This window comes from Centrocercus urophasianus, unplaced genomic scaffold (assembly GCF_019232065.1).
Source record: "Centrocercus urophasianus isolate 14NV4802_14NV808 unplaced genomic scaffold, USGS_Curo_1.0 seq_10, whole genome shotgun sequence".
NCBI lineage: Eukaryota > Metazoa > Chordata > Aves > Galliformes > Phasianidae > Centrocercus > Centrocercus urophasianus.
The window spans coordinates 49,320,682-49,345,283 of record NW_024884142.1 but is presented as its reverse complement, the minus strand read 5'-3'; the positions used below and the strand labels follow the sequence as shown (position 1 = coordinate 49,345,283).

Below are 24,602 nucleotides of genomic sequence, written 5' to 3'. Positions count from 1 at the left end.
CCTTATTTTAGCAGCTGAAGGTTCTAAAGTACAAGACAAGAAAGTCACTTCAGGACAAAGCAATACCGGAACTAAACCAGGTATACCATTCTTCATGTTTCACATTGTAAAGCTGTTTGTCTTAATGGTACATTAAAAACGCATGTCTTCCTATGAATTTTTAAGATGTTTCATTTTCCTAAACCTTTCTTACTAAACTCGTATCAGTGACTGTATTTTGTTAGGCTGGAGTCTCTGCTCACAACAAAGCAAAACTAATGAAGTCTTCGTCTGTTTTACTGCAGTTTAGAAATGAGGGTTCTGAAGTGAGATAAGGTTACAGAAGTCCCTGTACTTGCATTCGTGCTTGTATTTTCTGCTGTAGAGAGGGATTTGTAGCTTTATATCAACATGCTTCTGTTTAGAAGTTTCTTCACTTACTGTGCTGTAAGACATATTTTGTAATATACCCTGTGCAGTAAGCAGATGCGTGCCATTACTTGACTCTGCCCAATTGGTATATTGTATGGACTTAATTCACTATTCACTAATGCTGCACTTGCATGGTAGCAGTTTCTGTACAAAAATGCTTAATGTAATCCTTAATGCCACAAGTCTGTTGCACTCATGTGCTTAGACCAAGATCCAAAAGATCACTCAGAAATTTAAATTCTTCCTGTACTAGAACTCAGGCACCCAAGCTTAAAATGTTTCATTAATAATGCTGAGAACATGCAGGCGTTGTGTTGCTGCAGGCTCAGTGCATGGTAAGCAGTCCAGTTTCAGCTTCTGAGCAGTCTGGCAGCTCAGTGGCTGCTTTGTGCAGAGGCTTCACTGTGCCTCAGCTGGATGCCTTTGGGCTCCATCCCTGGGGGAAGCAGTCCAAGGGCTGTCTGACAGAGCTGAACAGAACTGGATGCAGCACATGGATCAGCATTCCTGGTGGCTCCCAGTTGGGCAGTGGAATGAAGGGTAGGGAAAGGAATAGTGATAACATGACCCACTTTTAAGACAAAAAAAAAAAAAAAAAGAATTGAATGGTATTCAGTGTATACTTCGTCCTGCAGTAGTTTAATCTCAGTCCTTCAAGTCTCAGGAAGGTGTCCTGGCTGCTCCCATGCTCCCTCCGTCTGTGCTGCAGTGTAGAAGGGAATACAGGATCCTTAAAAGGAGAGTTCAGCTCTGCACTCAACTGATGAGAGCCTCTGTGCTGAACTGAGGATTCCTGAGCTGTATTTTTCCTGAGGCTGCATACAAATTTTGTGTCAAACATTGTTTTGGTTAAAAAATGGAGACTGCAGCAGGAGTGAAAGCTGTCATTACAAACAAAGTTATTATCTGGAAGGTGTCTGCAGGCTGAACAAATATTTGGAGACCAAGAGTAACATCGGCAGCTCTAAATCTGTGCGTGGGAGAGTGCAGGGATCTAGGCAGGGGGAATAATTTTTGAGATCCAAGCACAAATCTTTTTAAAGGATGCAGTGGCTTTCATATTTCTCCCAGAAGCTCCCCTGTGAATTAGCATACAAACTGGCTGTGGTTTTCCACTCTGACCCTTTTAGTTTCATTAGCACAAGAAGTTGCAACACTAGGAATCAGGGACAGAAAGAAAGTAGCCATTTGTGAGAGGAGACTGAGAGAATTGGAGGTGGATGTGAAGAATGGTAGGAGGCTGAGGTACTTCTCAAGTCCCACTGAGAGCTGCTGACAGTTGCCAGAGCTGTAGAAACTGCCATATGTAATAATTACATATGCCAACTAGGTTGGGAATTTTTTCTAGGTTACTGATTGCTACAAATGCCAACTGTGCTTAGGAGTTCAGTATTCCTTACATAGAAGCTTTGAAAAGTTTGCATTTTCCTTTTCTTATCATGATTAAGGACCAACAAAGTCTGTTTCATTACTAAATTTCTGAGAGAAGAGAAAAAAAACCAAGCCCCCACCGCAATACTAATAACTTCTAAGCTCCTTAAGCAGAATGATAAAAGCTCCCAGTAGATGCCATGAGTTCATGAAAAACACCATTCCGCCATTTGGACATATAGTTTTGGTGTTTAGTTTCCAGCAATAGGTAAAAAATTCATTTCCTCTTACTAGTACTGTGGCTTACTTAATCTCTAAACATCTCTCTTGGGCATAATGTTAATCTTTTTTATATTCTATCTTACAGCTCTGCTTATTACAAAGCTATTTAGCTGTAGTGAAACAGACTTCTGAGCATGAGTTCACATGCGTCACATCATACCCAGACTGCGCCTTGTTACAGCAGCATGCTGGTCCTCCTAAAGCGTCCAAAGTCCTAAGGCTTTGGACATCTTTGTGCCAATATTAATTTTCTCCTTTGTGCACCCAAATATACATATATTAAAGAGAAATGAAAAACAACAAAAAACAGCTTGTTGTTGAATACATACATGCTTATATTCTGCATAACCTTTAGCTTAATGTGAATTCTTCACGATTGTTCTAACATCCTTGGGGTGCTGGGAGAGGCTGTGTGTGTGAGCACCATCAGGTGTGTGATATAGGAAAATAATTGGATGTCTTCAAACAGAATGTCAGAGGGCAGTTTTAAAAATTTATTTTATTCCTCCTATTGCTTGTAATTAGGAATTCTTACAGGAGACCTTTTCAGTTTGCCTGTCCGCATAACCTTCTGTCTCTTTGAAGATTCGCTTCTTCTCCCTTGATAGGGAAGTCTCTAAGAAAGTAGGAAAAAAAGGAAGATGGTACATTTTGAAAGAACGGGGTTTTACGTTATTCCCTAGTGGCTCATCATTCTCTGACAACTTGAAGTTACACTGACAACTCTTCAAAGGAATCCTTGTTTTCCAGGAAAATTCATATTGGTGGTGCACTATTCCACTAACACTAATTACTGATGCTGCAGAAGTTCGTGTTCTGTGTCTTCTGTGTGCCAGCCACAAGAGAGAAGGAATATTATTACCCTTTTCACCTGCATCTGCATGCTAAAGAGGCAGCATGCAAGCCAGTGCACTTCTTAATATCAACCAAGTGTGACTTTGCACTGTACATTGGACAAATCTATGTGCTGGCATGGTTAGCAGTAGTTACATAAATGGCAGCACTGTGTGCTGTTTAACCAGAGTTAAAGGTTCGATCTGTAACTGGGTGATGGATTGTCTTTCACTTTGTTGGTGACTTTTTCATCTTTTGTACCTTTCGTTGGGGCTCTAATGTTTAAGTGTTTGTCTTCCTAAAAACTGTGCATTGGGATTTTTCCCTGCTGCTCTTTGCATTGAAGCCAACACATTAGAAGATGCTATATTCTCTCACCATCATTGAGTTGGTTGTTTTCACCAACTAAACTGAGCTAGCTATCTGTGGATTCTTCCATGCAGGAAGTCCTGTCATCCTGATGCTGAAAATTCTTTTGGAGTATGAAATGCACAGTACTGACTTCTGTCTAATTCAAATGGCTGCATAAAAATCAGGCTAACACATCCTCACTTCAGCAATTTATTGTACGAATACTTTTTTCTTTTCAAACCTCATTTTTTTCTTTTCAAACCTCATTTTTTTCTTTTCAAACCTCATTTTTTTCTTTTCAAACCTCATTTTTTGACGTAGTTTTGCCAGCAACTTTTTTCTTTCTTATGCAGCCTATACACACAAATAGATGGACTTGGCATGTTTGTACAGATTGCTTATTGGTATTCACATTGAATAAAGAAAAGCATATTAGTTTATATATATTAGTTCATATATAGTTATATATATATTTTTATACATATATATAGTTATATATATGTGTGTGTATTTTGTATGTTTCTACAGTGATTGGAAGTTCTACATAGTTGTTCACTTCAAAATGAAATATTAAAAGAATATTAAATATTAAAAGAATTGAATTCCCATCAGTATAGGAATAAATCAAGCCATTTCATTATACCCTGAAAACTTTTCTGTTTTTGTGTGGTTGTTTTGGTTGCTTATTTTTTGTTCAAAGCAGACTTTCTCAGTGTTAGTGAAAAAACATAAAATCAACAGCTTTCCAAGTTTACAAAATAGGCTGAAGATGAGTAGGAAATTAGTTTTGGCAGCATGCTGGGATGAATCAGTAACTAAGATTTTTGTTCCCATTTGGTCTTTGGCTCCACTGCTGAGACTGGAAGTGTGATGTTAGCTATTTAGCATTTTGTTGTTTTCCAGATAACTCATTTTGTTGCACTCACCAAGTAGTATTTTTCCAATCAAACATGAATTTTTAGTTAAGCCTAAGCTCTGACACAGATTTTTTCATGTTATCTTTCATCTTATCACTGTGATCCAGTAGCAGGTATTTTAAAAAAAAATTATGTGACTCAACATTTCAAAAGATAGCTGAGGAAATTGTCTCTTTCTTTACTGTTATTGTATCGTTCCATGTATGTGATGCACTATCTTAATGTGTCTGTCACAGCTTTTAACACACACACGCAGTATCAGTAGGAGATCAATATCATGCCACCTTGATTCTTACTCTTCAGAAGTTCAGCTGGGATTGCTGTAGTGTTTGATCCAACCTGCTGTGCGTATGTACTGAGCTTCTTCAACCTTGTGAAATAGAAGTGGCTTGATTTTTTTCGATTGTTTGGTGGTTATTCCCCTAGGAGCTTTCTTTTGTTGCTATTTGATTTCGTACTATATGATTAATATTTCCCCCCCTTCCATTTGCAGACCACCCACCAATACTGAAGGTTGATGACAGGCAACGGCTTGCTAGAGAAAGGAGAGAAGAACGAGAAAAACAACTAGGTAAGCCCTACTCTATATCATTTCTTAATAAACTCAGGTATTTTTCTTCTTTTTTTGTGAAGTAAAACCTTGAATATGTGTCAAATATTGCTCAGTATCGTATACAGTGTCACCTGTCCGTGAGCGTGCGTAACACTACTGAAATGAATTCTTAGGTGAAGGTTGCTTAAGAAGTAGCTAGTGATGGGCCATGTACGGAGTGTGGTAGCGAGAGGATTATCAAATTAGTAAAAACCAAATTGTTATGCCTACCAGATATCAAATCCTAAAGATGTTTTGACCTACTACATGCTACTCCAGCTTGCTGTGACCTTCCAGTCCTATGGTGCTTCTGGCTTCCTTCTCCACAAGCAGTAAAGAGAGGCAGTGCCATTAGCTGACCTCTCTTGGTCTGCTTGGGAATGACTGAAGCTAAGCAGATGTCCTTGTCCTTCGGCTAGATGGCTTGTTCCTCATCACAATCCCAGGAAAGCAGAATCAATAAAAAAAAAAAGCCCACAATAACATATAGGATAACTCTGGGAGTCAGATTAGAGGTTCAAAGCTAGAGGTTCCTTTTTATCTTGGTGAAGGTGATGCCAGAGAGGCTGAGAAGCATGAGCTTAATGAGAGAAAAATCTCAATCCACAGCCCCTTCCTGGAAGCCTCAAAGATATTACACTGATATGGTGTGCTGGTAGAGAGACTTTATAGGTATGATAGAATTCAGATGGTCTTGTTTATAGCTGCAAGTACTTAGACCTTGCCAAAAATGTCCATTTTGCACCCACTTTAATAGGACTGCTAATTATGCTTGAAAATACAGTGAAAGAAGCTTATCTTGTTTTGATTTGTTCAAAATATTTTTCCATTTTTCCTCAAGTGGGTTTGCATATCACAATTGAAAATGGCTAGATATTTTTTTTTTAACTGAGATGTACACAAACAGAGAACCTACCTGTGCATAAAATATTGGTTATTAATTTTTATGGGGTTTTTGTTTGTTTTTTCTTTTTTATTCAAGAAAAAGTTACTCATTCCTGGAGAGTTTTGGTTGATAAAGCTGAAAAGTGAAGCCTTCAGTACAGGCAAACAAATTTAGGTTTATAAAGACAGTATTCTTTTAGCTTTGCATGTAACAGTTTATATGCAGTGTTTCAACATATGCTCACAATGGAATTGAGTCTGGAATTTTTTTTGTTTGTTTTCCCCACAATTTGAACACTTCTTCTGCTCTCCTCAAAGCATTTAGGTCTTAAATACCACTACACACCTTCATTTCTCATTATGTTTGTGAGTTAAAGATATTTAAGAGAAAACTTCTTAGCCAGAAGCAGCCCAGGAGGTAAATATTCAGTATTTATTATACACCTGATCTTCCTTTTTGGCATCCTGTGTATGATCAGGAAAACACACAGAATTTAATCAGCAAGTATGTGCTTCTGCATGTAAACAGCAGGAATTGCAACAGATGAGCCAAGGTTTCAGCTCCAAGCAGGGTTCTGTTGTTGCTGGGTTATTTGATAGCAGTGCTGTGTTGCATGCTTTACTAGTGCAATTGCAGAAGCAGAGAATGTAAGTGCGTTTCATTTTGCACACGCTAACTGTGAGGCACTAGAAGTCAGAAAGAACCTGAGCATCAGAAATTGGAAGGCCTGGCTGCTGTTTCAGATGAGTATTGTTGTCAACTTCAGTGCTCCTTTAACACAGTGAGATACTGTGAAATACTCATAGAACCATAGAATGGTTTGGGTTGGAAGGGCCCTTTGAGATTATCTGGTTCCAGCCCCCTGCTGCAGGCTGGGATACCTCCCTTTAAACCATCCAGCCTGGCCTTGAATGCTTCCAGGGAGGGGACATCAACAATCTCACAGGGTAACCTGTTCCAGTGTCTCACCACCCTCACAGTAAAGAATTTATTCCTAGTATCTAGGCTAAATCTGCTCTCTTCCAGTTTAAAACGATTTCCCATTGTCCTGTCGCTAATTGCCCTTATAAAAAGTCCCTCCCCAGCTTTCCTGTAGGCTCCCTTCTGGTACTGGAAGGCTGCTATAATATCTCTTCAGAGCCTTCCCTTCTGCAGGCTGAAAAGCCCCAGATCTCTTAATCTCTGCATAGGGGAGGTGCTCCAGCACCCTGATCATCTTTGTGGCCCTCTTCTGTACCCCCTCCAACAGCTCAATGCCCTTGTGTTGAGGTCCCCAGAACTATACATAATACTCCAGGTGGGGACTCATGAGAGCAGAGTAGAGGGGCAGAATCACCTCCCTTGATCTACTGGTCATGTGTCTCTTGATGCAACTCAGGATGCAGTTGGCCTTCTAGGCTGCAAGTGCACACTGCTGGCACACAGACTCTTTCATCAACCAACACACCCAAATCCTTCTCCTCAGGGCTGCGCTCAAGCCCTTCTCCACCCAACCTGCATCTGTACTTCCTTAGTGAGAGCAAAATTCTCATAGATCTGAAGTCAGCTTTCTCTGGGTCAGAGAGGTTTTTGGGTCCTGGGGAATGGGCTCCATTATCTCAAAGCTTGTTCAAGGTACAAATTGCTTTTCATTATTATTACCTGCCTATCGTGCAGTATTAACCAACTCAGACTATTTTGCCGCATAATTTCCTATGCCGTATAAGAAAAATAAGCAGGGACATAAATTAGTCACACCACTTAGTGCACTGACTTAATGGTGTTGCAGGCAAATATATATAGAACAGTTACTTGTCAAGATATTATGTTCTTAGTCATACTTTCAAGTAATAACACCCATGAGTTCACATGACAACTTGGCTCTTGACTGCTCCTTGCATTTTTTCCTTAGCAGTGCATCTGATGTGAGCTAGAAGCAACTCTAGGAAAGCCACACAGTAAAAAAAGAAGATGAAGAGTTATTTAATGCTCCAGTGAAACTCTGGCTATACTTTAAAAAATCTACTTTCTCTGTTAATGTATATTAGTGTGTGCAGGACCAGGCTCTCAGAAGAACTGCTATAGGATTTTTCTTTCTGGCAGTGGTCTCAGAAATAACTAGGTGCTGAGACCTTTCCCCAAACCTGTTACCTTAAGGTTAGTTGGTGTTGAGTATGTGTTAGATCCTGTTTCATAGAATCGTAGAATCACCAAGGTTGGAAAGGGCCTCCAAGATCACTCAGTCCAACCACTCATCTGTCACCAGTATTTCCCATTAAGCCATGTCCCTCAGTACAGCACCTACATATTTCTTCAATACCTCCAGGGACAGGGACACCACCACCTCCCTGGATAGGCTGTTCAGTGCCTGACCACTCTTTCAAAGAAGTTTTTCCTAACGTCTCACTTGAATCTCCCTGATCACCATGGCACGACTTGAGACCATTCCCTCTAGTCCTATCACTAGCTACATGGGAGTAGAGGCCAACCCCCACCTCACCACACCCTCCCTTCAGGTAGTTACAGAAAATGATTAGGTTTCCCCTGAGCCTTCTCTTCTCCAGAATAAACAATCTCAGTTCCCTCAGCTGCTCCTTCATAAGACTTCTGCTCCAGACCCCTCACCAGCTGTGTTGCCCTTCTCTGGACATGCTCCAGGGCCTCAATGTCTTTCTGGTAGTGAGTTCCCAAAACTGAATGCAGTACTTGAGGAGCGGTCTCATCAGGGTTGAGTACAGAGCCTCCCTACTCCTCCTGGCAGCACTGAAGCCAGGATGCCATTGGCCTTCTTGGCCATTTGGGCACATTGCTGGCTCATGTTCAGCCAAGTGTTGACCAATACCCTCGCATCTGCTTCTTCTACAGTTTTCCAGGTGCTATGAGCCAAGCCTGTAGTGTTGCCAGGGGTTGTTGTGGCCAAAATGCAGGACCCAACACTTAGTCTTATTGAACTTCATCCTGTTGGCCTCAGCCCAGCTGTCCAGCCTGTCCTGATCCCTCTGTAGGGCCATCCTACCCCCAAGCAGATCAACATTTCCTCCCAGCTTGGTGTCATCTGCAAACTTACTGAGGGCGCACTCAGTCCCCTCATTATGGTTGATTAGTACAACTAGAGAAAGCTTACTTGGAACTTCAGGTATTGGGACTAGACTGCTTGTCAGCAGCATAATTGAAGTTTAAGCAAGCCATTGCTTGGTAGAATTAAAAGTATGCCCACTCCCACTCTCTGGTGCACTGAAAATTTAAGTCATGTAAACTGATAAAAGGAAAAAGGACTGCTGCCCTTGAGTTGCAAAGCAGTAGCTATGTGACTGGGGGAATATTATCATGTTACAAATCAAATATTTGATGTTGCAGTCAGTGGGAAATTCAAGTAAAATGTGTTTTATTCAGTCTCTTCAAACTGATCAGCACCACAGGGGGAGGAAAGCTGATCTCATATAGGATATATATGCATAACCACACAGAATCAACCCAAATGATGTAGGTAATGATGATTCCCTGTCAGGGACTTGTGTGTTGCTGTTTTGATTTGGTGGTGGTTTTTTTTAATGCTGGGCTTGTCAATATGGGAATGGCCTTTAGAAACTCACTTTCCTCTATTTCATAGAATCATTTGAGTTTGAATGGATCTTAAAAGACTGTCTGATGCAACTCCCGTGCAATGAACAGGGACACCTACAGATAGATCAGGTTGCTCAGAGCCTTGTCCAGCCTGACCTTGAATGTCTCCAGGGACACAGTATCCACCGTCTTGCTGAGCAACTTGTCCCTCACCACTCTTACTGTAAAAATTTTTATCCTTATATCCAGTCAAAATTTAATGGATTGTGGCTTGAAACCTTTTTGAAGGCATATACAACAACCTGGAAATAGGTGGGTTATTTGGTGTTTTTTTGTGTGTGTGTCCTAAAATACATTCATAGAAAGAAGAAATCTCTTAACTCTGCAGTACAGCACTCTTCAGATGTCATTCTTTTTCATTCTTGTGTCAGTGTGACTCTCTTTTCTCAGTTCATAGCGACCTTTAAAAGATTGCAAAAAGTACTCAGTAGTTGGACATGCAAAATATCATTTCACAATGGGACACATTACACAAACACTGTTTAGAACCTTCCTAATCCCTTACTGCCAAAGTCTTAAATGCAACTGCTACCAGTCACATTGCCTGAGATAAAATAGAAATTTTAACAGTACTATTTTAAGTGGTATTTTGAGAAAACAAAGTTTTTATTCCTGTTTTCTATATATTTTAATTTCATAAAACTGCATTGTAACTCCAGCTAGAATTATACTTTTTCTAATCTGGAGAGCTCTGGTTTATTGCCATCTAGGTTTTACTGATATTAACATCCTTCATCAGCAATGTGTTCTAACTTTGTGCTAGCCATGCATGAATTACTAGAGTTGTTTTGTTGTTTTGTTTTGCTTGCTTGTTTATTTTTCTTTGGAGAAGAGTAAATCTTTGGTTCTGGCTTTGTTAAGGAGGTAGCATGACATAATGTTTGCTTATTCCTAAAAACCTGCTTCTGGGTTTGAGATTGGTGGGATTCATAGGCTTAGACTCTCTGCAGCAAATGGAGGTTACCTGTTCATTTTAATGAATTTGTCATAGATGATGCTTCCATATCTTGAATTATTATTATTTGTTTTTTTCTTAAGTTTGTTTGTAGCTGTAACAACAGCTCTGCTGCAGTGCGGAGATATGCTTTCCTTTGGCTTTTCTGAACCCTGATTTCCTAGCAATTGACAAATCTGTTGCTGGAATGATGTTACTTCTGTCCAGAAACACTTCATTTTGTGTGACATTACAGCTATGAGAAAACAGTAGGGTTTTTAAAAATAAATCGATGTGGAAACTTTCATTTCTAAAAGGGAGAGTTCTGCACGTCCCTGTGATGTGTGTCTTTGTGTGTCCTTGCATGAAGAATTAGCTAAAACTAACAAGAAAATTGAAAGTTGTGTTGTGCTTTCATCTGTGTATTTGTCTGCTAATGTGATTTAGGAGCTGTCTCTTGAGATTTGTGTCCTAGTATGGTAAAGTAGTGATTTTTACAATAGAGTGCAAGTTTCATTTTTATTCAGTGCAGAATCTAGATAATCAGTCAGTCATGTCATGTGAACCAAAGCAAAGAAACATCAACGCTATCCATGTTAAATAAATATCAAGTTGCATAATATTGTTATATAAGTGTGGGTCTTGTTGAAATTAGTAGAGTTGGATTTTGTTAATTCTGGGACATTTGCCATGCAACAGTAAATCAAATGAAGGCAGGGTGTTTTATTTCTGTAGAATTAGAAGTGGGATTTAAACTTAATACATCTTTTTTTATTCAGGGGATCTACCAAGTTTAGCAAAGCCACCCTAGTAAGCAGAAGTTGAGACTTTGTTGTGCATCAAGAGAAATTATTTCCCAAAACAGAATATTGGCTTCTGTAAAGCGATGGTAGAGATCTGCGGAAGTTTGTTTTGTACTATGAGTACCTTGAGCAGAAGGAAGTTGCATTATTTGTCTTCTCAAGAAAATTAACTTGTTCACACCCTTCTGTTTGTAACTAACAGTGTACCAGTTTAATAGCTACTGTTTCTTTATTAAGACTTAACTTTTCCTGTTTCTGCTTTCTCTCTACCTCGATTATTTTTTTCTAGTTTTGCTGTACTGCATATGTGGCTTTCACTGTTGTGTAATGGGTCAATGTGCTCCACACCTGTGAGGATTTTCTTGTGTCTGGCAGTGGTATTTTAGCACTGTTGTTTTACTACTGCACTAGGGTGTGTGAGTACCTCTTTTCTTTTTACTGAGAGGTAAGAAAATAGAGAAGAAGATTGATGTTGTTTTTGTTGTCCACAAATGTACAGTGGCACTAGCATTATCTGAAGATCATGTTATGCTACCTAATCAATAAAAATAAACAGGCTACTAAATAAATGCTCCATTCACCTTAGTATATTCTTGTTCGGTTCTGGAACTTTTATTAGAAAATGTGGAAAACACACAGAAGAGATAGAAAAATCGACTGAAATAGCGTCCATTCAGAATATAAAGAGGTTTTTTAATTTTTTTTTTCATTTCTTTACTATAGAGTATGCGTTTGTCTTCAGATGTCAACCTTAAACTTCCAAAAGTTTAATGCTTTGGCTTTTTCTATATGTGACTCATATTTTCTATGACTAACAAGCTGCATCGATTTTTAGATTTTCTTTCAGCTTTATTTTCCCCTAGACTTGTTTTCTTATGTGGGCAGAAAAGAAATATGGCTGCAAAGCAATTACTTCAGTTACTTTATTCTCCTGACCATGTGGTAATCTGTTATTTGTTGATATGCACATATCTTTAAAAGATTGTTAAGATAATCTTTACTTGATTCTATAAAAGTTCTTCCAGTACCTGTGTTTTCATTCTGCTCTATTTTTGCTTGCACTCTGTCCCATAGTCTGCTTGCACTCTGTCTGTGCATTAAACATTTAAACATCCTTTAAAGTATAAATATTGCATCTCTGTGTGATGCTCTTGGGCCATGAGAGTTGGGAGCTGGGAGTGGCAGAGGGGCAGTGGTAGGTAAGGGTGTTAGCTGTCAGATGGGGTTCTTGAAGCAGAGCGAGGGGAGCTGTCATGCTTGTCTTGGCTCCAGCTTGACACAATACCCTCTTTTCTTTGAATCCATGTCTCAGGCTGACTGGCTGTGCTTGGCACTCTTGGCTGTGTATGCAGCTTGTCTGTGCTGTTTGTGATGAAAATCATAGTAGAGGTCCTGGACAAAATAGAAAAGCTTAATACAAGTTAATGCTTTTTCTACAGAGGGCCTTCACCCCCAACATGGCCACACTGACTACATCTGCACTGGCAAACTAGACAGTGTTGAGGAACGTTCCCACCACTAAAACTTAGTTGTTCTTGCCGTTAAACTCTTCCAATGGTTCCTGGCAAGCTTTTGGATCCAGACAACTTTTTTCTAACTGATTTCCAGGCAAGCTTTAAGAATTGGCAGGGAAAGCCCCTAGACTTTTCTTAATGTGTTTGAATTGAGTTTGTCACTGTTTTTGGAAAGTGAACATTTTATAGTGTAGATGAAACTTAGTTGATGCTAGTTGGTCTCCGGGCACATTTCTTAAACTAGACCTCATCCTCAAAAACTGAAAAGAAAATAAATAAAGATGCTTTTTATACAAGGAAAGTAACTGGGATTTTAGATTTGTTTTAATTCTGATAGCTTTGAATAGTGGTCTAGCAAAGGAATTTTTTACTTACCAGTATCTCAGTCCCTGAGCCACAAGCAAACTTATTTAAAGACTTACATCTGTGTATTTTATCTACACTAATCCTGCATAGTTGCTGGCCTTTTCTTCTGCAATTACAGTCCCAACAAAGACATGTGGCTGGTGCAGTTTCTGGCATGGAGAACAAAAGGTGGTAAACATACCATCCCAGTTAACTTCTCACTTAAGGAAATGTGGTGTTAATCTTATGTTTTAGAATATGCCTGAGTTTCATTTTTTGCTAGCTCTGTTGAATTTTTAATGCTAACAATGTGTAAGCTTTAAAATAGTATTTTAAAAATCACATCATGATCTGTGTTCTTCCATTTGAAAATGGTCATTGGTACAATGTCATATCAGTAAAAATTATGCATTTATTCTGTTGGTGAATTCCTTCTGGTTTATTCTGTTCTTTGAAAGATTAGGACAGAACTTTATCCAGTATTTCCATGATCAGAAGCCCCACAAAAACTAAGAATCAGTGACATCAGTATCTGAGTCATTTTGGGATGTCTGCAGAGGACTTGATAGCACCAGAAGGGTTTATAAGACAGAAAAAAAAAGAAAAAAAAAAGTCTTTAAGGAAGATTAGTTTTAAAATTGCTGTATGTATGTCCCTCAGAGCATTGCTAATGGGGAAACATCAGCTGGGAGAATCTGACATTAACTTCAGCTGTAATTACAGTTCTGAAGTTCACCTTTTAATTCATTCAGTCAGCCATTCTTGTGGAGTGCTGGAACATTCCTGGTTTTGGGCATGGTTAAAGCAACACTGATCCATTTTTCTGCTAATGCAGCAAGGAGGAGATCAGTCTTAGTGCGGAGCTGGCAGTGAGGAGGGGTGAAACAGTGGTCAAAGGAGAAAGCTATTGCTGAGGTCAGTGTGGTAAAGTCAGAGAAGATAGAGGCTGGAAAGACTGAGAAAGATTGAGTCTCAATTCAGGTAAACCGTCTGCCCAAGGTGATCGCAAAGTGTAGACTGAGAAAAGAGACTGAGAATCCTTAATAAAGGCTATAACCACAAGAAAAAGAGCTATGATGAGAGACAACAGAAAGGGACACAAAAGGAGAGCGACCAGAGAGAACTTTTTCTTGCTACATGTGGATAAACAGCAAAGGGAAAAGGGAGGCTTTGCCACTTCGTGTGTGTTCCTCTTTCCTGCCCAGCAGCCCCTCTGCTCACCTGAGACCTCCTGTGATGGTGGCAGCCAATAAACCCCATCAGCAGCATATCTGCCTTTCCATCTGCTTCAGCCACAGTTAAAAGTGTTGGAAGGAAAAAGGCATGGAAGAAATGTGGCTTTAATCAAATTGGTCCTTGATCCACCCAATCCTCAGTCCTGTGAGCAACATATCATGAGCAACATCATCAGGGCAGCAGAGGTGAAAGCTGCTCATTTTGGTGGCAGCTATCACTTTAGTTAAAATGGTCATGAAACCTTATCAGAGTACTTAAAATTAAATACATTTTTAAGGCATTGGTACATTGAGTAGAGAGACCTCAAGTAGCCCTACCATATAATAATCATTAATTTATCTGAAATTTTCATCAAAGGTTCAGGAGAAGGAAAAAGGTCATGTGAGATATTTTCAGTGCAGAATTCACCACTTTAATTATATTCTTTTTCTCTACAAATGCAACCTGTTGAGAAACATTTTGCCAGCTTGTAGATGGTGTTAAAGATAACGATGAGTATTTTCCTGGTTTTAAAAAAGGGTAGTCAGTTGAACTCAGTCACCACTTTTAGAGATTTTTATCCTTATTTCTGAAGAAAACAAAATAAGTGCACATAGAGTGCATGAGAAGAACAGTACAGTTCACTGGTGCAGCTGCATGCTCTTGGACTGACCCTCTTACACAATCCAGCTGTGCAGAGACTAATAGGAAGAGCAAGCTTTGCCAAAGTGTCTACATGCCTGATGATGGCCTGACTGCAGTTCTGCCCTAGACATTGGTTAGTTAAGTCACACAGCTATACAGAAGATAAAGGCAAGAACAGGAGACAGTAGTGTAGAAGTGACATGCCTTGGACTTCGTTTGTTAGAGATGTAGCCCAAACTGTTGGAAAAGGTCAATTTAGCTGAATCTCCTTGAACCTGGGCAATAAGAAGCTTTGTAAGGGATCACATCTCAGAAGAAGAGTCATGACAGCCATTTCTTTGTCTATCCAGTCTATTGGTGAGCTATTGGCTCCTTGGAGCAGCAGATGCATGTATGAAAGTTCCTCTTGCTTTCAAAACACTGATTTTTGGATCTTTTTTTTTTTTAATGTCGTAAGGCTTTAATGTGGAAGGAGGAGCTTTTGCAGATTGCAGTTGGACTACAAACTGTTGTTCTGTTGTCATGTCCTATTTCAGCCTTGGTCTGTAGTTCAGATTATCCCTTTCAAGTCACTAAACTACAACAGAAAAGTACTTCTCAATATCTGCTGCTCCTTGTGTTAGCATTTCATGTTTGTAGGTGTCATTTTTTCTCACAACTATGCTTAGTAATTAAGCAACTGTACTGCGCCTTGTAGCTATAATTATTCTGGCTATGTTAGATTATTGAATTTCCTGCATACGTCTTGCTGAACTGTCCCACATTTTGCCAAGAGGATGATGTCTTCTGGTTGCTTATGGCTGTTGCACAAGCATCTCTTTGCTGGTCTGTATCCCACAGCATGGCTAAATGTGCTGTCCGCTTTTCTTAGGGGAAAGCATTTGAAATCTGAAATGATCTGAAAAAAAATGTTTTCTTAAGGGACATAATCTTAACGTGAGCTTGTCTATCCAGAGTAGATTTCAAGAGTCTGCGTATGCAAATATTTAAGAATTAGAGTGCAATGTAAGTTGTTTATCAGGTGAGATTTGTTTGAGTAGGCAGAAAAATGCAGAAGAGGAATTAGGTGAAGATGACTGCTGGCCTTGTGAGAAGTGATTGCAGTGTCTGTTCTGAACATCTAGAATCATTTTGTTTATTTTTGGTATGAGTTGTCAAACATCACAAATCTCTCTGCTCACTGAAGGCTTGAGTTGCTGTCTTTAAGGTACAAGGTTATAATGATTGGCTCCTTTTTCAAGTGTTTTCAAGCATAAATTTTTTATACTTAACAAATAGTGTTTCAGACTAAGGAAAAAAATCATTACCTTGGACATTAAAAGTGTCTTTTTTTCTTTTTTCTTTTTTTTTTTTTGATGTTTTGCTAATCTGATTCTCTGCTTCTGTTGCATTATCAGTGAACTCCTTCGTCTGGTTTTCTCTTGTGGTTCTTCTTGATTTTTGTCTGGTGACATTCACGTGCATTTCTTCCTGCAGTCCTATCTGTCAATTCGTGAAGATCAGGATGTATCCTGGGTTTTTAAAAAGGGGTTTAGAATAAAAAATTTCTGGGTTTCGAAGCTTTCAATGCACTAATGGGGAGAGTTCCAGTGTGTCAGAGGTAATGGCTTTAACGTGGGCTAATTTTGAGCATGTATTCCAGGTGGAATACCTTCATGAAGATTCAGACCTTGGTGGGGAGCAGAATTTGTCTTTCATAGTGCTTCTTGATTTGTCTTGATGAGAACTTCTGAAATATTGTTCAGAGCACATTAAACTTATTAAATCTCATCTTTAGTCTGACTTCTTTGGTTGATAATATTTTCTTCTGGTGAGCTGCTGGTACAGCTAACAGTCCAAACACTACAACTGTCAACCTAGCCTAATGAGATCTGCTTTGATCATTGAAGTTATATAGCAGTAATAGTTTTTTATGTTTCTTTTTACTCTGAAAGAATACAGAGAATTAGCATGGTTTGTACACATATATCTGACTTAAATGTTTTCGTATTTTAAACTAATGCAAAATAGTTTCTTTCACACAAAAACTATATAGTCAAAGAATGTAACCATTACTGGTGGCAATTCACAGTAATTATACTGAGACTGAATGACGTGAGTGTGTGACCAGGGTCTGTGAAGTTTTAACACATGGAGAGAGACTAGGAAATTATGTATGTCTTACGAAAATGAGTTCAATTTTTTTCTATTTAGTTTGATTATCCAAATTGTGTTAAAGTTTTCATCGCGTAACAGCATGTTAATGCTTTTATTTCTGATTTTTTTTTCATAGCTGCAAGAGAAACCGTCTGGTTAGAAAGAGAAGAGAGAGCACGGCAGCATTATGAAAAACACCTAGAGGAGCGCAAAAAGAAGCTAGAAGAACAGCGATTAAAGGAAGAGAGAAGACGAGCTGCTGTAGAAGAAAAGCGAAGGCAAAGAATAGAAGAAGATAAGGTAAAATGAAATGTCATGAAAACGCTTCTCAGCTTGTTTTTTCTGTAAGATATGGTGCTGCCAAACCTCTTCTTTTAAACTTGTCAGCGGAGATGTAATGTGAGCCTTGATCAGTATGAGAGTATACAGAAGAGGATACGTATCTTAGTCACATTTTTTTGAAGTGCCCTGTGAGAGTCTGTTGCAGTTAGGTTGAGCATATCTAGGATGTACTATGTGACATTACTCAACCTCGAACAGAAAAATAGAAATTGTATGGCTTCTGTATGTCTGTGGGTTAATTTTTAGCTGTTCATTTTAAGGCAGTAAGTATTAGTTGCTTTCTAACAAAACCTTCAAGACAGTGTGTACAGGACAGATGCTACTGGCTGATTTGTCTCAGTTGAGCTGAGAACTCCCCTTCGTCTTAGGTAAGTCAGCACATCGTTGTTTTTTTTTGTCAATTCTCTCTCACTATCCTAGTGAGAGAATATGTAGGAGATTCAGAGTGGGAAGTAGCTCTGGTGTGTGTTTGTTCAGTGGTTGTCATAATGGGACAACTGTTTTTTTCCTCCGCAGTTCTGCATAAGTCTGCAATACACCTTACTTTCTCAAAATTAGTTTTCAAAAATAGTTCAATTTATTTGTGGCTTAGTTATTGCTTAATCCAGTTGTAGAGTTAGAATGGTTCGTCTGAGTGTGTATCTTTATTAGGCAGCGTTTAAGCTTGGGTGCAACTCCAAGAAACTTGCTAGGTGTTGTCCATGGGGAGGGTAGCAGTGCTGGAGAGGATTAATGTTAAAAACCTGGTAGTATCCAAATGTATTATCCTGTTGTACTTAAGGAACGACATGAAGCTGTTGTACGTCGCACAATTGAAAGAAGCCAGAAGCCAAAACAAAAGCAAAACAGGTGGTCGTGGGGAGGAGCGCTACATAGCCGCATTAATAACACAGGTAAAGAGGGAGGCCTGGCTTTCTAGCCAGTGTCCCTGCCCTGTCAGTTAACTGGAATTTACTTTCCTTCTGTTACAAAGAAAAATGATTCAGTATATGCTGTTTTAAATTCTCTGCTCTTTATCTTATTGCTAGCAACAGCATGTTTCTGACCTTCTTGTGTAGCAAAAACATAACAAGGGGAAATCTGAACAAAAGTGAAAACTTGTTTCAGGATTTTGACTAATTCTGCTTTTCTATTTTGCTACAGCTTCTCGCTTCTGCTGCTTTGCTATTGCTCATGTGTGTATGTGCTGGTGTGCTCGTGATGTGTCAGTTTTGTGATGTGAGCTACTGTGTGCAAGTGTTAAATTTAAATATTGTGGCTCAAAAAATAGTTCTGGTGGAAGTGACCAAATACCAAGATTAAAACAGAAAGAAGCAAATTGATTATTTGTGATTATTTGTATCTTGTACAGATAATCAGGGAGACTGGAAAAAAGCCCTTTTTGTTCCCTTGAAAAAGCTTAGATGGACAAATTAATTTAATTTTTTCTGTATCATTTTTTCCTAAATTGTCTTCCCTAACTGAATGTGACAGTTACTATTAAGTATGTGCCCTGTTAAATGTGACTGGCGTTCAAAAAAGAGAACTTGTTCTATATTTCTTTCACCAGAAATTGGTACTTACAAAGAATGCTTCTCTTCCTACTCTGACATAATACTTTTAATTGCATACAGCCTTTATCAAGAAGGGGGAAAAACATTAAGAATGATCTGAAATGTAATTCATCACACATAAGTTCAATGAACAGTTGTCTTTCATAAAATCATAAAAGTTTTTTTTGTTTGTTTGTTTTTTTTTTAATTAGCTCTGTATAACTTGATTTTTATTTTCTTTACTGTTAAAAGTCATTGTCTTGCATTCTGTCCCTAGGTTATTTTTTTGAATCATCATTCACCTTTCTCGATTTAGCAGGCCTGGAGCACCACTTCAGATCTCTGAGTGGTGCTAGAAAACCTGGTACATAATCACTCTCGTTTGTTGATTCCTTTACCCATAGCTAGTTCTCAGGAGATGAAATCGTCAGTAACTAAACCACCCTCATTTAGCTGCAGTGCATGCTTAACATCATGCTCATAGTTAGAACTGTTGTTAGTCCCAGATTTTGTTGTTGTTATTTATTTTTAATATGGAGAGTTATTACTAGCTGACTCCAAAGATCTGGCACAATTCACTAAAATGAAACGCAATATTCTGTCTACTGGAATTCAAGGAGATGTCACTTGAATCCTTTGATCTTTTTCTAAAATGCTTTTGCCATACTGCACATGCACATCACTCACATTTTCACATGAAGGCAAATACATGGTGAATGTGTTGCTCAGATTCTAATAACAAAAAAACCAACAGTCTTCTAGGTCATAGATCTCATTTGGCTATTCTATGTTTGTAGGTTTCATATTGCCAGCACTTGCACACAAATCTTCATGCTGAGTTTCATTCATTTGAATAATATTCATAGAATTAAGAGGAGTACTGGCATGCCATGCCATACGCAAGAGGCAATTTTTGATGTTCTCATCTGTCATCTTCAAAAAGTTGTTTTATGCAGTATGTTCTTTTAGCCAAATGCAGAATTTCTGTTTTGCTGTAGTGATATACTTTGTATCCTCTCAAGTATAGATAAGATATCAGGGATCAAAATCCTAAATGTAAATACTGTTCTTACCGAGATCTATGACATAGGAAGCCCGAGTATCCTGTCTCCAGTACTGAACAGCATCATCCTTAATGTTATCAGTGTCCTGGTCTTTTATCTGTTTCCAAAACAGTTTGTGGACTTACCTGTGGACGTGGAGAATATGAATCAGCAGAGCATTAGGCATCTGCTAAAGCATGGTTAAATTCTCTGCTGAGTAGCACTGAATTTGCAGTAGGTGCTCAATGTGTAAGCAAAAGCAGAATCAACTCTCCCACTATCTTCTGATTCTCAGATTTCCAAATAGAATTTGCACTAAAGAATAGTTAGTTGATACACTTAGCTTTTTTCTTTTCTTTGATTTTTGAGAGAGAAGACAAATCATAAAGCGGGCTGTCCTGCTTGCTCTTCCTCTTCAGCTATTGCTAGCAACTTTCCCATGGCATACACATGTGCACAAAGTGTATATGATCTGTATCATATCATCACCTCTCAGTAGGGTGCCATTTGCACAGGCAAAAGCTATAATGCTGTTCTCAAATCCATGCAGCCTAGAAGCAAAATACATCCCTTTGGTATAATATATATTTGTGTATATATATATATATATATATATACAGCAAGTGTGTGTGTGACAAGTAGTCTGCACCTTCCACAAAGACTCATTTTCTTTATCTGTTAAGCTGTGTGCAGTTTGGATTGACTAACTGCAACTTCATTCACAGCAGGTAGAAGTTAACTCTGGTGGGAAATTTAGCACTTTCACAGTGATGAAGACATAATTATACCTTTTGTGCTTACTCCTGCTCTTCATTTGTACCAGCCCTCCCTTAATCTGTTGGAATTTTGTTAACACGGTGCTGACCTTCTGCTTGATACCCTGTCAAATATCACCTTTGATTCAGGTTTTGAGGGCTTTTACTTGAATGTTTTAACATTTCCAAGCACGCTGGCCTTTCCCTGAAGCTTCTATTGTGAGTCAGGTGTCAGCTTTTTTCAGAGAGTGTTGAAAGAAACGTGGAAATACCATCCTGGCTACTAATGTCTGCTTCAAATTTTCCATTGAAGTCCTCGGATTGCAACCTGATTGAATGATAATCAGTCAACAGAATATTTTAGACATTTGGAATTTAAATTGAACAGTTTTGTGCCCAGTCTTTGAGTCATCTGTACAACGTCTGCTGAGAAATCCGTTCTATTTTGAAAGTTCTTGTGGTAGAGCAGGAATGACCTAGTCATGTTTTCCTCCTAGTTCACTAGTGAGCTAGAAACTGGCATTACTGCATGTGGGCTGTCAATTAGCATTATCTCCATTTGTTTTAGATCCAGACAGGCGATCTGTTTCAACAATGAACCTTTCGAAACATGTTGATCCAGTCATTAACAAGCGGCTCTCCTCCTCATCTGCAACATTACTAAATTCTTCAGACAGAGGTACAGTTCCAAAGAGGAAAAAAAAAAAAAAAAAAAAAAAGAGAAAAAAAAAAAAAATATTAAAAACTAATGTATGGCTTTGCACGTAAAACAAGTCTGAAGTCGTTTTCTGTACTTTATGTAAATGGAGTGAAAAGACTCCGAATGTGAAAAGTAAATGGTTGAACATTTCTTTTTCCTGTGAGAAGAAATATGTATTTCTTGTTTTTAAAACAAGAGAGCTTACCTAAACGATCTCACTTCAGCAAATGATAAAAGTGGTGCTTCTGTCAGGTTTTTAGTAAATGAGGTACAACAATTGAAAGAATACATCTCTCCATACTGCATGCAATTTTCTGTGACCTTTTATTTCTGTTATGCCATTTTGTCATTATTTTGCTTTTGTTTTATTTTGGTAGTCGTTCTTGAATATCTGAGGACATGTTGCATGAAGCTTTTGAGCAGTTATTTTGTTACCATTTCTGATTATTTTTAATGATGGTGTATGGGTATTTTTCATATGGTGTCTGTTTATTGACTTTTTGAGTCCAGTTACTTTTCAAAGATTGCTTTATTTCAATGTATGTTTTCAGTGTTTACAACTCTGCACAACTGATAAACAATCAGGGTTCTGTGAGTTAATGTAGCTGTATTGCTGCTTCTGTTTTGAGGATTCATGGGGTAGAAGCGTTGAGCCGAAGGGAGTGTTATAAAAGAATGTCTCCTGTATAACCTGTGCAAAGAGCTTTACAGAAAAATACTTGTGAAGGACTTTTTGTTCTACTGAGAAGCTGTGGCCCGTCTCAACCCAGAGAAGTGCATATTTTCAAAAATAATTTTTAGAGTGGAGCTGTAGTTGTATTACAAAAATGGTTGGGTAGACGTCATTATTTGTGTGTTTTAATTGCCATGTTTTACGTGCATGCTTTTGGATGCCTGTTTCTGGTTGCTCGGACCATATTAATGCTTATAGGTTAACACAGTTCTGAAGTCTGGTAACTTGTGAAACATAGCGTTATCTTAGAGCACAATTTATTCTAGAACTCCAGTAATTTTTTGCTCTAAAAGTTGAAGCCCCAACAGTTGTATTTTGTTCCCCTTAGGTGTGTATGTATGTGTATTTTTTCCGGTTGATGACTGTTCCTTGCCAGGGATGATTCTTTGTGGAAGAAAGGCATTAAATATTAGGATAGTCTCTTGTAGAGTGTAGCTCAAGGTGTAAATGTTTTTACTGTACAATTCTGTACAAGTTGGACTGAGAACTAGGTGGTATAATGGCAGGTGAAGGGAAGGAGTAAGGAAGTGGGGGCTGTATGTCATATACTTTAAATGTCAAGGCATTCCTTTCTTGGCATATTAATTAAAAACGGTACAGAAGTCCTCAGAAGTCTCTTATATTATGGAGTCTGCAGGAGACATAAAGCAATTTGAAATGGTGTAAATGTTCTTTTTCTTGTGCAGTCACATAGCCAAATCTGGTTGAGCACATAACTGGAGAAGTGCTGCACACCTCTCTGGTGATCTCAGCATCTTAAGGCAAACATTTAAAGAAATCATCTGCCTCTCTGCTCCTTTTTTGCCTTCCAGGGACCACCAGTTGTGTTTTGCCTGTAACAGATACTCCTACCTACAAAACAAGAAAGCTGGAGATGAGGATGATAAGCTTACCCTAAGTGGCTTATAGCTGTCATCAAGAACATGTCTACTGTTAAGCAGTGTTTATTTTTAACTTTTCTGCCATTTGAAGGACAAGATTTATTATGGCCCAGCCAAAGATTTCATTAATGGTTTGCCTGGTTAATTCATTTTGAATTACGGTATTGCTACATAGCTCTTTATCACAATTTTACAATCCAGCAGCTAGAACAGGCTTTTCTTTGTGCTCTGATAGGAGTGGTACTGGGTAGTTCAAACTTTGTAACAGATTATGAACAAATACATTCAATTGAAGAAAGCTTCTGTCGACCAATAAATTCTGGTAATGGTGCTCTTTAAGGAGTACCTAGCAAGTGGATACTACCATAAGTAAGGTATGGCTTTCTTAGTTTTGAAAAAACCTAACTTGTACTGTAGTTATGCTCTTCCTCCTCTCTGTAGTGAGAGGAGGTGATGGTATTGATCACTGTATCTGCTTTGTCTGCCAGCTTTCTAGAAGAAGTTCAAGGCCTGTTGAAAGAAAGTCTAAAAGCACAAGTTTTTTCCCACCTATTTCACAGCATTTCTGTGACTCTGACAACCACATATCAGTGAGAGTCTTTGTGTTTCTCATCAGGAGACCTGTTAAATCCCTGCCTCCCATCTGTTGCTAGTACTAATTAGATGCTGTTGTTTGCTTACGTGCAATATATTCTGCTGCTACTATGATAACTTCCTAGTGTTCAGTTGATATATCCTGAAGGTAAATATAGATGACTGTGATCAATTCACCATTGCCAGCTCTATGGCACTTTGTGGGGTTTGAGTTGTTTTTTTTTTTTTTCTTCTTCCTTCCAGTTGTACTTAATTAATCTGTTTAACCTGCCTAGGGTTACCATACCGTACCATACCGGTATGCCTACCTACCACAAATGCAATTCCAGTGAGGGACCAACGAGCAAGCAGCCTCAGACAGTATAAGACCAATAGCAAAATTGTTTCCTCTTCTCTGTTGGGTGTTTTGATGGGTTAAAACATCACCCCAAGGTTTTTGAAAACAAGAGGAAAAAAAAAAAAAAACAAAAAAAACAGACCTCATTGTTTTAAAGCTAGTTTTGTTATTAAACTCTGTTTTGTATTCTTCCTTCCGTGTGAACTGGACTCTGAAGCTCAGTTGTTGAAAGCATTTAGGGTGAATGTTCTTGTACTTGCAACTCAGTGAGCCGAAATGTATTTGGCTGCTCTGTGCTGATGGTAACACTAGTGACTGGTAGGGTATGTACTGTAGGTGTCAAATGTAGTGCTTTCACTGAGCTGTATATTTGGAGTAAATGATGACGTTGATCTACAAAACCAAGATGTGCTTATGATGAACTGTGATCTAAAACCATTTTAAAGCCATAGGGAGACTCAGATCCAAGCCCCTGGCTGAGACTGTTGTGCCACCTTTCAAGTACTACTTAAATGGACTGGCACTATCACTCTTCTCTCAGCTCATTATTTGGGCATGTCAGCTAGCCCTCCACCAATCACAGCCTTGTTAATTGGTTGCTGGGGGCACAGAATTGCTTCCAGTAAATAATGTGGATAAGATGTGTCAGGAGTGAAGAGAAAAGGTAATAAAACCATACTTATCTCCTAGGGCAAATTACAGGGGGATAGCTGAGTGCTGTAAGACATCAGTTTCTTAGCTTTGGCCTCTTCAGACTGACTGTTCTGTGGGACTTGTGTGAGGTTTACAGCTGGCCCACAGCACCAGATTACATCGTGACATTTACTTACCAGTTCTTTGCAGCTA

The 24,602-nt window shown here is 38.7% G+C and overlaps 1 protein-coding gene across 11 annotated transcripts in view; it reads left to right on the top strand.

The window, feature by feature from the left end:
- The window catches only part of MAP7 (microtubule associated protein 7), a 104,840-nt gene that overhangs the window by 54,660 nt on the left and 25,578 nt on the right, over positions 1–24,602 (top strand). For 7 of the 11 annotated variants that reach the window (XM_042826681.1, XM_042826644.1, XM_042826630.1 and 4 more), the window contains 5 exons: positions 12–80; positions 4,660–4,737; positions 16,976–17,139; positions 17,963–18,074; positions 21,080–21,190. In XM_042826681.1, the coding sequence (XP_042682615.1) occupies positions 12–80; positions 4,660–4,737; positions 16,976–17,139; positions 17,963–18,074; positions 21,080–21,190 (534 nt within the window). The remainder of the gene's footprint in view (positions 1–11; positions 81–4,659; positions 4,738–16,975; positions 17,140–17,962; positions 18,075–21,079; positions 21,191–24,602) is intronic. The other 4 variants (XM_042826687.1, XM_042826636.1, XM_042826694.1 and 1 more) reach the window with 1 other exon arrangement.